Below are 15693 nucleotides of genomic sequence, written 5' to 3' on the forward strand. Positions count from 1 at the left end.
CTTCTGCCATCGAATATATGTAGCACTACACAGACATGCTTTGCAGGCACAAAGATAAATACTGGTGCCAAAACCTCTGTGTCAGTAAATAAATTAAAAAAAAAAGGTGGAAGATGAGCTTTTTTTCCCCGCCCCGAGTTTCGACCACTGCATTTTCATACATTATCTAACGAAGTAAATACAAATTCCGTATTGTTCATATTCGAATGTGACAGCATTTCAATGTACTACGAAAATCCGACTGGCAAGACTGTCTGGGATGATTGTCAATATGGCCAACTCTACGTTCTGAATTTTTTCCTACCTGTGAGAAGAGATGGTTGCTAATAGGAAATTTTATGAATTGTGAATCACGTGCAGTATTCTCTTCACCATAATAATAATACGAATATTTTGCCATGTATTCTTTTGTGTTTGCTGCTATCTCATTTAAATCCTGTCTGCCTAATAAACTACGAAACTAGAGTGAGACAACAGCAAACGCGGAAGAATATACGTATCATGTCATGTTTATATTCGTATTATTCTTATGCCCAGTAGTGATACAGTCAGAAATGAAGCACGGCAATTGACTAGATTTTTAAATCTAAGATGACTCTTAATTTCTGTGCAGAATCTAATGCAAAAAAGAGGCGTCTGCAAAGATTTTCAAACAGAGAAAAATTTTCGCTAAACTCTCGTTCAGAACATCATCTATCATACACAGTCTATTATTTGGTTCTTGTTGATCATTATCAAAGAAAGCAACAGTGTAAGTAACAACAAATAGCAGTCTCTTGCCATTGTTTCGCTAATGAGACAATTCCCCCCCCCCCCCCTTTTTTTAAAAAAAAAAAAAAAAAAAAAAAAAAAAAAAAAAAAAAAAAAAAAAAAAAAAAACTGTAAACAGTGGTAGCGTGCACAAAAGCAATCCATGCGATGAGCAGCGACAGGCCGTAAACAGTCATTATCAGAATGCGACAAACAATGCATGACACAGTACAATAATGCATTTTCAGCTTAGAGTGACGTAAACACCTATAACAAAAAGAATGGCACTTATCAGATCAAAGAAAAATAAGCAATCAATTCAAACCAGACGAAGCACGTGAAAAAGGAAGGGTACCCGTATAAATACGGATGGAGTGCCTGACGCATAGCAATGGCTACCTGGTAAAGCTTAACTGCTAAGCTTACGACTTGAACCAAACTACTGTAGCTGTAACGTCATTCATTCGACCTAAGTTGTGCCTCATATTACAATGGACCAGCTTTGTTTCAATTTGGAGGTGCAGCCTAAAACTTTTCTCTCCCCTTGAATTTCGAGTCTCAAATTTCAGGTGTGGCTTAGATTCGGGAAATATTTTTTCCTTGAATTCGAGTCTCATTTTTCAGGTGCGGCTTAGATTCGAGTGAGGCTTAGATTCGAGTAAATACGGTACCTCTGGATTCTGAACTATTTGAGCACAGAATATGACCCACAAGAAAGTAATCTAAGCAGTTATAACAACACAAACAATCAACAGTGTGATGATAAAAAGTGTGTGAAAAGTTGTCAGAAAGTATGTGATCCATATTTATAATATTTCAGATCAGCATATTATAAGCTTTAACAGATTTCTCCATATGTAAGTACTCTCACCTTGCGATGGAAAGGCATGTTATCCGAGCATCATGCTCTAGTTCAGCAACTAAGGAAGTGGCTGGTTTAATTTTTTTCCCACTGGATATGTCTTTCCATATTCTCACTGAACAGTCCCAAGAACCTGTCACAAGAATCTCTGATTTGGATCCCCAAACAATGCAGGCTACTGCATCTTCATGAGCTCTCACAGAATCAACCATTCGACCAAATTCAAGATTATACAATAACCTGGAACAGTAAACAATTAAAGAAAAGAGTTTTACAATGTAAAACTATATTCCAATAAATTTTGAGAATTAATAAGCGTAACATTTTGACAGGTATTTTATATATGATGCAACAAAAAAATTATGGTCACAGAGAAGACAAGACAACACAATAAACAAGATTACATGATACACAAAATGTGATGGAGAGCAATATTAAAAAACTTGATAACATGTATTTGATTTTTGTTGCAGTTCAGAGTTCTCTTGCCACATGATGCTGGACAATTGGACTAACAGGAGGAGGAGTGTGAGAGACACAATGGTTATGGGTTTCCTGAATAACACATTCTGCCATCTTTATGAAATGGTTCTGAAAAACAACAGCATAGAAACTAATATTGCCAAATAGTGTTTTAAGAAGGAAGAAAATAAAATGCCACAATCTAGAAAAGGTGTGACTGATAGGATCAATTGCTACAGAGTTGGGGGATAAGGTGCAAACATAAACCACAGGGCTAAATCCATCCATCCGTATGTAGATAATGGAGGCTGTATATATATTACATATTTGCATGTATGTGTGTGTATCCAGAATCTCCTCCTAAATTACTGGATCAACTACAACCAAACGTGGTACACATACTGCTTACTATATGAGAATCAGCACTGTGGGGTTGGAACCACCCCTAGCTGCCATACGAGTAGAGATATGGGCACAAAACGGATCTTCTACCTAATATGCAGGCTGTCCTGCATGACAGGTGTGATGTGCGGATCGTATCAGCATGCCTTGCAGGGGATATACTTGCAAATGGGCAAAGCTGAGTAGAGAGAGTGGGGGAGGATACAGTTAGTGAGAGAGGGGGGAGGAAGAAGTGGACAGAGAAAAGGGGGGAGGAAGAGGAGGAGGAGGAGGAGGAGGAGGAGGAGGAGAGGAGATGGACAGACACAGTGGGGGGAAGGAGATGGACAGAGAGAAGGGGAAGGAGGTGATGAACAGAGAGAGGGGGGGAGGTGATTAACAGAGAGAAGGGGGGGAGGTGATTAACAGAGAGAAGGGGAGGAGGTGATCAACAGAGAGAAGGGGAGGAGGTGATTAACAGAGAGAAGGGGAGGAGGTGATTGACAGAGAGAAGGGGAGGAGGTGATGATTTCAGAGAAAGGGGGAGAGGAGGGGATGGACAAAGTGGGGTGAGACGAGATGGGAGATGAACACAGAGAGTTTGAGTGGAGGACATATACAGAGAGACAGCTGAGGGAGAGATGGATGGATGGACACACACACACACACACACACACACACACACACTTGGTACAAATATTAAATGGACCACAGATACATATAACATGTCTACAAGGTGCCACAATAGTCAATACAGCCTAAGGAAAGTCCTCAGAATTGGGAACATTTTGGGCATCTTTCAACTGTGAAACGCTGTCACCTACAAAATCAAAATAATAGCCGTCAACATGGCACCAGCAACTCTAAGGCATTTCCATAGGGACATTCACAAACTTGCCTCACCTGATGCTGTGAGGCATGTGAGGCAGTGGCTAGTGTACATTATATGAGCTTATGGAATATCAGACATGCTGTGAGACTGGACTGACATCTTCCTATCAGAAGGAAAGCACAGTTCATTCTTAACTGGGAGAAGTGTTACATACGAAAGTGACTTTGGTCACACCCTGAAGGAGTGTTATAGGGCATCTGCTATTCATGAGAGACATAAATGATCTGGTGAGGAGCATTAGGGCTGTGAGGCAGTTTGTGGGTGATGCTGTTGTCTACAAGGAAGTCAAAACATCAGAAAATTTGGTGAAATGCCAGATGACCTGCAGAGAATTAACACTTGATACAGGAGCTTGTAGTTGACCCTCAACATAAACCAACATGAGCCACTGCAATTAATTACCAGAAATGCCCATAAATCATTCACATATACAACTGGGCAGCACTCATAGGAAAGATTAACATCCATAAAATATCTAGGAGTATATGTCTGTAGTGGCTCTATAGTGGTACAAACACATAAAAGTAGTTAAAGGAAAGGCAGACGTCAGATGAGATTCAGTGACAGAACGCTACGGAAATTTAATTCACCCATTAAGGTGGTAGTTTACAAAACCTCTCATTTGAGCAATTATTGAGTGTTGCTCGATGGGCTGGGATGCTTACTTGGTACAACCAGAAGAGGAGATAAAGAAGAACAGCAATTTTTCACCACACCTTCATTCAGTAAGTGAAAAAGTGTAATAGAGATGATCATCAAACTCCAGTGTCAGATGCAACAAGATGGGGGGACAGGGCATCACAGAAAGATTTACTGTTAAACTTGCAAGAATACAAATTTCAAGAAGAGTCCATCCACGTATTACTTCCTCCCACTTACATCCCATGAAGTGACCATGATTGTAAAATCAGAGAAATCTGAAGTTACACAAAGGCTCTTTGACAACTGTTAAAATATGGAATAGGGAAGGAAAAAAATGATGGTGTTAAAGGAAGTATCCTCCGTCGTACAACATAAGGTGTCTTGCAGAGCAAAGATCTAGTTGCAGAATTTTATTTATAATGTAGAGCACTGCAGTCATAGATAATATGAAAAATGCTGCTCCAAAAGTTTTCATTTGTAGATCATTTTAGCACAGTGGCAAATGACATTTGACTACAACTGCACAGATTTTCTAATAAAAGAGTGTAAAACAATATGAGTTGAATTTTATCTTCTCAGGAGAATAGCAATAAGATGCATCACACTAAAAACCTAAATAGTACTCAGTGTTGTTTGTGGCAATATTTATTTCATGTCACACATATATTGCAACAACAAGTAAATAACGGATTGTATGACATGTTAAAACTGTATGCTGAAGCACCACGCATGTGCTGAAATCTGCTTTCTATGTTCTGCATTCCACAATTTGAACTATCAAAGCACATATCATGGACCAACTATGAGCTTTAAATTTGTCATTGGCTCATCATCTTTCTTTTCAGGTTCCATAGATACACTCCAACAATGCTGTATGATCAGCACCTCTTGGAGAATAGATCCCACAGAGAATTTGGCTTCTACACAGTACCAAGATAGTTACCAAGGGAAATTATTTTATGCTTTGCAAAGTATATACTGTGCTGACTATATACAACAAGAAATTTCCAAATAATTGAGGCTCTGAGTGGTCGATAGGTGCATAAACAAGACTGAAAATGTTGCTAAGCTGCCAGACAATGTCGTACTTTGGCGTAAACTTGAACAGAATAAACATACACACACATTCATACCCATAAAAAAAATATACCTGCACAATTAAAGTGTACTGGCCAGCTACAGTGTGCCGGAATTGCGGACAGTCCTCTAAAGGAGGACATAATTTCAATGTTAGCAACATTTGAAGTCTAGAGTGTACACCCATAAATCACACAAATCCTCAGCCATACAGCAAGTTATTACGTTTCATTATTTATAATCAAGAAATGACTTTTCATTGCCATAAGATAAAATTTGTGTACTCAGGAGGATCAAGTGGTGTAAGACTATTTCTAAAAATTAAGTGTCAATAGTTGAAGTCCCAGTGTGTCAAAACATTTTATCATAATATTTTCAATAACCACAGCATATGCTTTGAAAGGTTTAAAATAAGTCCACCTACGTAGCTCAGGAGCTAAGTAGTGTAACAGACACCGATGAGCCAAAACATTATGAGCACCAGTTTAATAGAATGTTGGTCAGCCTGTGGGCTGTAATACTGCATGGCATGGATTCAACAAGTCCTTGACAGCTTTCTGGAAATACGAGGGCAGTTCAATAAGTAATGCAACACATTTTTTTTCTCGGCCAATTTTGCTTGGAAAAACCGGATATTTCTTGTGGATTATTTTCAAACATTACCGCTTCGTCTCGTATAGTTTCATTGACTTCCGACAGGTGGCAGCGCTGTACAGAGCTGTTAAAATGGCGTCTGTAACGGATGTGCGTTGCAAACAACGGGCAGTGATCGAGTTTCTTTTGGCGGAAAACCAAGGCATCTCAGATATTCATAGGCGCTTGCAGAATGTCTACGGTGATCTGGCAGTGGACAAAAGCACGGTGAGTCGTTGGGCAAAGCGTGTGTCATCATCGCCGCAAGGCCAAGCAAGACTGTCTGATCTCCCGCGTGCGGGCCGGCCGTGCACAGCTGTGACTCCTGCAATGGCGGAGCGTGCGAACACACTCGTTCGAGATGATCGACGGATCACCATCAAACAACTCAGTGCTCAACTTGACATCTCGGTTGGTAGTGCTGTCACAATTGTTCACCAGTTGGGATATTCAAAGGTTTGTTCCCGCTGGGTCCCTCGTTGTCTAACCGAACACCATAAAGAGCAAAGGAGAACCATCTGTGCAGAATTGCTTGCTCGTCATGTGGCTGAGGGTGACAATTTCTTGTCAAAGATTGTTACAGGCGATGAAACATGGGTTCATCACTTCGAACCTGAATCGGCAATCAATGGAGTGGCGCCACACCCACTCCCCTACCAAGAAAAAGTTTAAAGCCATACCCTCAGCCGGTAAAGTCATGGTTACAGTCTTCTGGGACGCTGAAGGGGTTATTCTGTTCGATGTCCTACCCCATGGTCAAACGATCAACTCTGAAGTGTATTGTGCTACTCTTCAGAAATTGAAGAAACGACTTCAGCGTGTTCGTAGGCACAAAAATCTGAACCAACTTCTCCTTCTTCATGACAACGCAAGACCTCACACAAGTCTTCGCACCCGAGAGGAGCTTACAAAACTTCAGTGGACTGTTCTTCCTCATGCACCCTACAGCCCCGATCTCGCACCGTCGGATTTCCATATGTTTGGCCCAATGAAGGACGCAATCCGTGGGAGGCACTACGCGGATGATGAAGAAGTTATTGATGCAGTACGACGTTGGCTCCGACATCGACCAGTGGAATGGTACCGTGCAGGCATACAGGCCCTCATTTCAAGGTGGCGTAAGGCCGTAGCATTGAATGGAGATTACGTTGAAAAATAGTGTTGTGTAGCTAAAAGATTGGGGAATAACCTGGTGTATTTCAATGCTGAATAAAACAACCCCTGTTTCAGAAGAAAAATGTGTTGCATTACTTATTGAACTGCCCTCGTATATGGTGCCAAAAGTTTATGCATGGTTCACGTACTGCAAGTAAATTACGGGCTGGTGGTTTGTGGGCATGCAACTGGCACCTGGTAGTGTCTTAGATGTATACCATTGGGTTTAGGTCAGGCAAATCTGGTAGCCGTGATGTCAATATGAGATCATTATCATGCTGCTCCAACAACTGTAGCAAGATCCTGGTCTTGTCAGATGGACAGACATCCTGTTAGTAGATGCCACTGCTATCCGGAAAGTCATCAAGCACAAATGGATGCAGGTGATGCATAATAATGTGCAATTTGTCCAAAGCTGTCATGGTGCCTTCAGTTAGTACCACAGCTCCCATGGAAGACCAGGTGAATGTCCCCTATGGCATAATACTGCCCCAACTGGCCTTTGTCCGCGATATGGTGTATTTTTTGGGCAGCCATTCACCTGGACAATGCAGTATCTAGACATGAGCAACAACCTGGCATAACAATAAATGTGATTCATCCAATCAGATAATACCTTTCCATTGCTCCTAGGTCAAATCTTGATGATCCTGTACCAACTGTAATTGTAACTGAGGATGTTGTCAGGTCAAGATAGAAACCTGAAGGGGATATATACTGTGGAGCCTCATGTTAACAACGTGTGTTGAAGGTGTGCTTCAAAACACTTGTTCCAGCACCAACACTGTACTTTGCATCATCACATCTGTCACAGATCGTTGCTTAACCTGCTTTACACAACAGGCAAGCCTAAATCTCCATGTCCAACATCATGCTGTCCACTCATTGTTTAACAGTCCCTCAACCACTTTGTATAGATGCTCATGATAGTAGAATACAAACAGTTGATCACCTTTGCTATTTCCAAGATGCTCATTCCAAGGTACTAGACTATAACAGTCTCCCTCTGTGCAAATTTCAGTGCCTTTATATTCATGTTCTCCAGCTGCTTGGTGAGCAGATTTTTTTATCTATCCAATTACATTAAAAAATGCCCTTTGTCAAAGTCACTTATGCCAGTGGATTGTCCCATTTGCTGCCTGTATCACTGCTAGAATGTCTTCACTTAAAACTTTCTTTTTTTTTTTTTTTGCGCAAAACTGCTATGGTCATTAGCGCTTGGTTTGTGACTTAGGAAAAGGTAAAAAACGAAAATGGAAACCAGCAGCAATGGGAACGAAACTCAAAAAATTGGAGAAACTAAAAGCAGAAGGAAAGCTTAAAAAACCACTACAGAAAGGGGTTGGTTGTCCCTGAAAAGAACTTTAAATGACTAACGTCATCTCACTGGCACTAATAAACTCGAGAACGCGATCAGCTGAGCGCGTGCCATCTGCTAAAATGGACGATATTTCAGGCGACAGCCGAAGACGGGCGCGTAATGGAGTAAAATAGGGGCACTCAAGTAAAAGGTGTCTTACCGTCCACAGCTGATAGCAGTGGGGACAGAGGGGGAGGATTGCCGCTTAAAAGATGTTGATGGCTAAAAAGACAGTGCCCTATCTGGAGTCTAGTTAAAATTACCTCCTCCCGACGACGCGTTCGGGAGGAAGAGGTCCAAGCACAGGGAAGAGCTTTCACATCCCGCAATTTATTATGGGGAAGTGTCGACCAATGTGCATGCCATAAAAGAACAACACGACGACATAAAACGCTCCGTAGATCGGCGAAGGGAATCGTGCGAATAGCTGGCCGAAGAAGAGAGACTGCAGCCTTGGCCGCTATATCGGCCGCCTCATTTCCACAGATACCAACGTGTCCTGGGATCAAGAGGAACGCACCGAGACGCCCCCCAAGTGGAGAAAGCGTAGGCAGTCCTGAATCCGGTGGACCAGAGGGTGGACAGGGTAGAGAGCTTGGAGACTGAAGAGAGAGCTGAGAGAATCTGAAGAGATAACATACTGTATCCGCTGATGGCGACGGATGTAATGGACAGCCTGGAGAACAGCATAAAGCTCCGCAGTACAAACCGAACACTGGTCGGGAAGCCGAAATCGATTTGGGGTGTTGCCAACAATATAGGCACTCCCTACACCTAACGATGCTTTTGAGCCATCAGTGTAAATAAATGTGGCATCCTTCATTTGTGCGCATAGAGCAGAAAATGCCCGACGATAAACAAGTGAAGGGGTACCATCCTTGGGAAACTGACAAAGATCACGGAGGAGGCAGGTCCGGGGACGGAGCCAAGGCGGTGCTGTACCCCAAGTTGTCAAGAAAGTTTTAGCAAAGCGGAAGGAAAGAGAATGGAGCAGTTGATGGAAGTGGACTCCCGGTGGTAGTAGGGAGGAAGGGCGGCCTGCATACCCTAAATGCAAGGAGGCGCCGAAAAAAATGTCATGGGCCAGATTAGCAGGCATGGAAGACAAATGGCTAGCATAACAACTTAGAAGGACAGCTGGCCGATTGGACAGCGGAGGTTCAGCAGTCTCAGCATAAAGGCTTTCCACAGGGCTGGTGTAAAAAGCTCCAGACACTAAATGTAATCCACGGTGGTGGATAGAGTCGAGACGCCGAAGAATAGACGGCCGAGCAGAGGAGTAAACTATGCTTCCATAGTCCAATTTCGAGCGCACTAAGGCGTGATAGAGGCAGAGAAGGACCACTCGGTCCGCTCCCCAGGAGGTACCATTCAGGACACGGAGGGTGTTGAGGGATCGCAGACAGCGAGCCGAAAGATAGGAAATGTGGGTGGACCAGCACAGTTTTCTGTCAAACATAAGACCCAAGAATTTAGCGACGTCCAAAAACGGAAGGTTGACAGGTCCTAGATGTAAGGAAGGTAGAAGAAACTCTGTACGATGCCAAAAATTAACACAAACGGTCTTACTGGGAGAAAAGCGGAAGCCTGTTTCGATGCTCCAAGAGTGGAGGCGATCGAGACAGCCTTGAAGACGTCATTCAAGAAGGCTGGTCTGTTGAGAGCTGTAGTAGATCACAAAATCGTCCACAAAGAGGGAGCCCGAGACATCAGGCAGGAGACAATCCATAATTGGATTTATGGCAATGGCAAACAGTACAACACTTAGCACGGAGCCCTGGGGTACCCCGTTTTCTTGGGAGAAAGTACGGGAGAGAGTAGTGTTCACCCGCACTTTAAATGTGCGCTCTGCCATAAATCCGCGAAGAAAAAGGGGCAACCGACCGCGAAAGCCCCAAGAGAACAGTGAGCGGAGGATGCCTGTCGTCCAACAGGTATCATATGCTCTCTCCAGATCAAAAAATATTGCTACTGTTTGGCGTTTCCGGAGAAAATTGTTCATGATATAAGTGGAGAGAGCAACAAGATGGTCAACTGCAGAATGATGCTTTCGGAAACCGCATTGGGCAGGTGTTAAAAGACTTTTTTTTTTTGGTTGGGGTTTAAGGGCGCTCAACTACTGAGGTCATTAGTGCCCAGTCACAATTGTTAGAGCGCACAGAATCTAGTAAAACTCAAGGGGGGGGGGGGGCACCAGAAAGTTCTTACAAAGATGCAGATAAAATAAGTGAAAGAGTTAGATGTATTTGGATAAGCCAGTCAAAGTAATAAAACGAAGAACACGAGCAGCTGCTCAAGCGTCATCAGCTAAAATATCCTGTAAAGTAGATGGCAGAGACAGGACAACACGAGATTGACTAAAACGGGGACACGACAATAAAACATGGTGCACTGTCAAGGCATGACCACAAGGGCACTGCGGGGCTGGGTCACCGGAGAGCAGGTAGCGGTGGCTAAACCGGCAATGCCCAATCCGCAACCCGGTCAGAAGGACCTCTTCTCGCCGAGATGGTCGGGAGGAGGTTGTCCAAGCAGTTGGGAATGGTTTTACTGCCCGGAGGTTGTTTCCATGAAGTGATGACCAAGTATCCCACCACAACGACACAAGCCTCGTACAAACAACCCCACTAATGTCCGATGACGGGACACAATGGGAGGCTGGCCGAGGCAGGAGGACTACAGCCTTGGCTGCAGCATCAGCAGACTCATTCCCAGGCACTCCTACATGGCTGGGAACCCACAGAAAGCTGACAGGAGAGCCATCATCAGCAAAAAGGCTCTGAAGAGCACTGAGTGAATCAGAGCAGAGTACATACGATGAATGGCGGTGGCGGCGGGCATACTGAACGGCCTGATAGAGAGCAAAAAGCTCGGCCGTAAAGCTGGAACACTGGTCGAGGAGCCGGTATTTAAAAGTGATGGCCCCGACGACAAAGGCACAGCCGACACCATCGTCAGTTTTGGAGCCATCAGTGTAAATAAAGGTGTGACTGGCAAGTCGCGCACGAAGTTCGACAAACCGTGAGCAATACACTGCAGCCGGATTACCCTCCTTCGGGAGTGAGCTGAGGTCGAGATAAATATGAACCGGAGTCTGGAGCCAAGGTGGTGTCGGGCTCTCACCCTCTCTGAAGGTGGTAGGGAGGGCAAAATCCAATTGTCGAAGCAGGCGACGAAAGCGGACTCCAGGGGGCAGCAGGGCAGAGACATACAACCCATACTGACGGTCGAGAGAATCAGCGAAGAAGGACTGATAAGAGGGGTGGTCGGGTATTGACAACAGCCGGCAGGCATACCGACAAAGCAGTACGTCGCGCCGGTAGGTCAATGGTAATTCGGCAGCTTCAGCATAAAGACTCTCGACGGGACTAGTGTAGAATGCTCCGGTCGCAAAACGTAACCCCCAATGGTGGATGGAGTTGAGACGGCGTAAGAGGGATGGCCGAGTAGACGAGGCTCCAATAATACAGCTTCAATCGGACTATGGATTGATACAAGCGAAGCAGGACAGTGCCATCTGCTCCCCAAGATGAACCACTAAGAACTCTGAGGACAGTAAGGGAACGTGTAAAACGGGCAGCCAAATAAGAGACGTGTGGAGACCAACGAAGTTTCCTGTCCAGTGTGAGCCCTAGAAACCGAGTTGTTTCCACGAATGGGAGAACAACGGGACCGAGATGTAAGGATGGTGGAAGGAACGCTTTATATCGCCAAAAGCTGATGCAAACCATCTTCTCTTCAGAGAACCGGAAGCCATTTGCCACACTCCATGAGTATAGGCTGTCTAGACAACGCTGAAGGCAGCGCTCCAGGAGGCATGTTCTCTGGGCACTGCAGTAGATCGCGAAGTCATCGACAAAAAGAGAGCCAGAGACATTAGGTGGAATGCAATCCATAATTGGATTGATCGCTATGGCAAAACGGGCTACGCTCAAGACGGAGCCCTGAGGCACTCCGTTCTCCTGGAGGAAGACGTCAGACAATACGGAACCCACACGTACCCTAAACTTTCGATCTGTTAAAAAGGAATCAATAAAAAGGGGCAGGCAACCGCGTAGACCCCACCTGTGGATAGTGTGGAGGATACCGTGTTAAAAGACTGCGGGACCCCAGGCACCAAGCTAAACGGCAATTCACCATACACTCCAAAACCTTACATACACTACCCGTGAGAGAAATGGGCCGATAGCTAGAGGGGAGATGTTTGTCCTTTCCAGGTTTCGGAACAGGAACGACGATAGCTTCCCGCCATCATCTGGGAAAAGTACTGTCGGTCCAAATTCGATTATAAAGGCGAAGGAGGTAACGCAGACTATGGTATGATAAATGCAGCAACATTTGGATGTGGATACCATCCAGTCCTGGGGCGGAGGAGCGAGAAGAAGAGAGTGCATGTTGGAGTTCCTGCATGGAGAAAACAGTATTGTAGCTTTTTGCGATTTTGAGAGGAGAAAGCAAGAGGTCGCACTTCTGCTGCACGTTTCTTCGGGAGAAACGCTGGCGGGTAATTTGAAGAGCTCGAAATCTCAGTAAAGTTAGAAATTGCGATGGGGTCCACTAATGTATCATGCACGACAGTGAGCCCAGAGACCGGGGAGAAACTAGGTGCACCTGATAACCGTCGAATCCGACTCCAAACTTCCGAGGAGGGAGTGAAGGTGTTAAATGAGCTAGTAAAGAAGTCCCAGCTTGCCTTCTTGCTATCGCGGATGACGCGACAGCACTGCGCACGTAACTGCTTATAGCGGATACAGTTGGCCAATGTAGGATGGTGTCTGAAAATGTGAAGAGCACGTCGCCGGTCACGAATTGCGTCATGGCATGCCTCGTTCCACCAAGGAACTGGGGGGCACCAGGGCAATTCGGAGGTGCGAGGTATTGAACGTTCCGCAGCTGTAAGAATAACGTCTGTAATATGAGTGACCTCATCGTCGACGCTAGGAAAGTGACGGTCATCGAATGTCGCTAGAGACGCAAAAAGTGTCCAATCGCCTTGGGCAAACTTCCAGTGTCTCGGGCACATATATGGCAGTTGTGGCTGCAATCGAAGGACACATGGAAAGTGGTCACTCGAGTGTGTATCAGCAAGGGAGAACCATTCGAAGCGCCGAGCTAGCGGAACAGTACCGACCAAAAGGTCCAAATGAGAGAAATTTGTCGTGGAGGCAGACAAAAATGTAGGGTCCCCAGTGTTGAGGCAAACAAGATCCACTTGGTGGAAGACGTCTAGCAATAGTGAGCCATGCGGACAAGGATGTGGAGATCCCCAAAGTGGGTGGTGGGTATTGAAGTCCCCAACCAGCAAATAGGGGGGTGGAAGCTGACCAAGAAGATGAAGGAGATCAGCTCGTGCCATTGATCTGGACGATGGAATGTATACAGTACAAAGAGAAGGTGTATCCAGAAAGGGAAAGACGGACAGCGACTGCTTGGAAGGAAGTGTTTAAGGGGATTGGGTGATAATGGAGAGTATTATGGAGAAGAATCATGAGTCCTCCATGTGCTGGAGTGCCTTCAACAGAGGTGAGATCAAATCGGACTGACTGAAAATGGGGGAAAACAAAAGTGGTCATGGGGACACAGCTTTGTTTCCTGAAGACAGAAGATGACCGGCGAGTAGGATCGTAAGAGGATCGTCAATTCATCCCGATTGGCTCGAATGCCGCGGATATTCCAATGGATAATGGACATAGGGTGGACAGAAAATGGAAGAATGTGACCAAGGTTGCCATCAACTCAACGACTGCTCAGAGCTTGCGACCGACAGCGTGGAACGGCACTCAACCGAAGGCAGAAGATCCTGATCCATAGGTTGTTCAGGAGCAGCTCCTGCCACCAGCGATTGGCCGGTTGATCGGCCACCAGCAGTGCACCTCGGTGACACAGAAGACGGCCGAGGACGGTTACCGCCAGGTGGTGCTGTAGATAAGACACGCTGTGACGGAGGAGGAGAGGAACTGGGTTTCTTATTAGCCTTCTTGGACACATGATGTTTAGATGAAGGAGGAACCGATGGTTGTGAAGTTGTGATACGTAAAAAATCTTCACGAGTATGCTCTTTTTTGGAAGTCCGGGTGTCAGACTTTTGGGACTTAGATTTAGCAGAATCCGATGAAGTGTGATCCATAGAATGAGCAGGCGAAAGTGGGGAGGTTGAACGGGCGATCTCTGCGCTGGCCGATCTGACGACCGTGTCACTAAAGGTGAGATCACAAGTCTGCGTGGCCGCCTCCTTTGTTGGCCGAGGAGAGACAAGGACAGTGCTGTATTTTCCTGTCTGAGGCACAGTGGGCTTTTGACTGGCGAATAATTTTCGAGCAGCAAAGGTCGACACCTTTACCTTCACTCTGATTTCCTGAATGAGCTTTTCATCTTTAAAAATGGGGCAATCTCGAGAGGAAGCAGTGTGGTCACCCATACAGTTGATGCAACGAGGAGATGGAGGAGGACAAGCACCCTCGTAGGCATCCTTGCCCCACATAACACATTTGGCCGGGTTGGAACAGGACTGGCTGGTTTAATTGAACAGCTGGCACCAATAGCAACGTGTAGGGTTGGGGACGTAGGGGCGAACGGAAATTATCTCATAGCTCGCTTTTATTTTCGATGGGAGTTGAACTCTGTCAAATGTCAAGAAGACAGTACGGGTTGGAACGATGTTCGTGTCAACCCTTTTCATGACTCTATGAACAGCCGTTACACCCTGGTCAGACAGGTAGTGTTGAATTTCCTTGTCAGACAATCCGTCGAGGGAGCGTGTATAAATGACTCCATGTGAGGAATTTAAAGTGCGGTGCGCTTCCACCCAGACAGGGAAGGTGTGAAGCAGTGACGTATGCAGCAATTTTTATGCCTGGAGGGCACTGACTGTTTCTAACAACAAGGTGCCACTCCGTAATCTGGAACAAGACTTTACAGGACCTGCAATTGCATCGACACCTTTCTGAATAATGAAAGGGTTGACTGTGGAGAAGTCGTGACCTTCGTCAGACCGAAAAAGAACAAGGAACTGTGGCAACGATGGAAGAACTGTCTGTGGCTGAGACTCAGTGAAGTTATGCTTGTGAGCAGACGTAGTGGAAGATGAGGAAACCATTGCGGAAGTATCCCCCATGATTATCAGCATCTCTGATGGCGTGCTCCTCCCTTGTGGGGGCCCTCTCTGAGAGCACTCCCGCCTTAGGTGATTGTTCACACCTCAGGTCACACCTCCCGAGAAACGGACGGAGGGACCAATCGGCACTTTCGGAAGGTATCAGCTTGGGTAATCACCCCTCCCTGGGCCTGGCCGTTACCATGGGGTACGTACGTGTCCTACCTGTCTACCTGAGGCAGGGAATTATGCGTTACCCCGTCACCGGCTACGCATGAAAATGCGTGGGTTGGCCTTCAGACACACACAGGGAGGAAGAAAGAGAAAGGGAAAAACAAAGAAAGAGAAAGGAAACAAGAGAGGTCCCAAACGCCGCAGCGGAGAAA

The 15693-nt window shown here is 45.5% G+C and overlaps 1 protein-coding gene across 2 annotated transcripts in view; it reads right to left on the bottom strand.

The window, feature by feature from the left end:
* LOC124589612 (protein FAN-like) overlaps window positions 1-15693 on the bottom strand; it is a 201822-nt gene that overhangs the window by 84331 nt on the left and 101798 nt on the right. For both annotated transcript variants that reach the window (XM_047131569.1, XM_047131568.1), the window contains one exon: window positions 1622-1852. In XM_047131569.1, coding sequence (XP_046987525.1) covers window positions 1622-1852 — 231 coding nt within the window. The remainder of the gene's footprint in view (window positions 1-1621; window positions 1853-15693) is intronic.

Source organism: Schistocerca americana, chromosome 2, assembly GCF_021461395.2.
Source record: "Schistocerca americana isolate TAMUIC-IGC-003095 chromosome 2, iqSchAmer2.1, whole genome shotgun sequence".
Taxonomy (NCBI): Eukaryota; Metazoa; Arthropoda; class Insecta; order Orthoptera; family Acrididae; genus Schistocerca; species Schistocerca americana.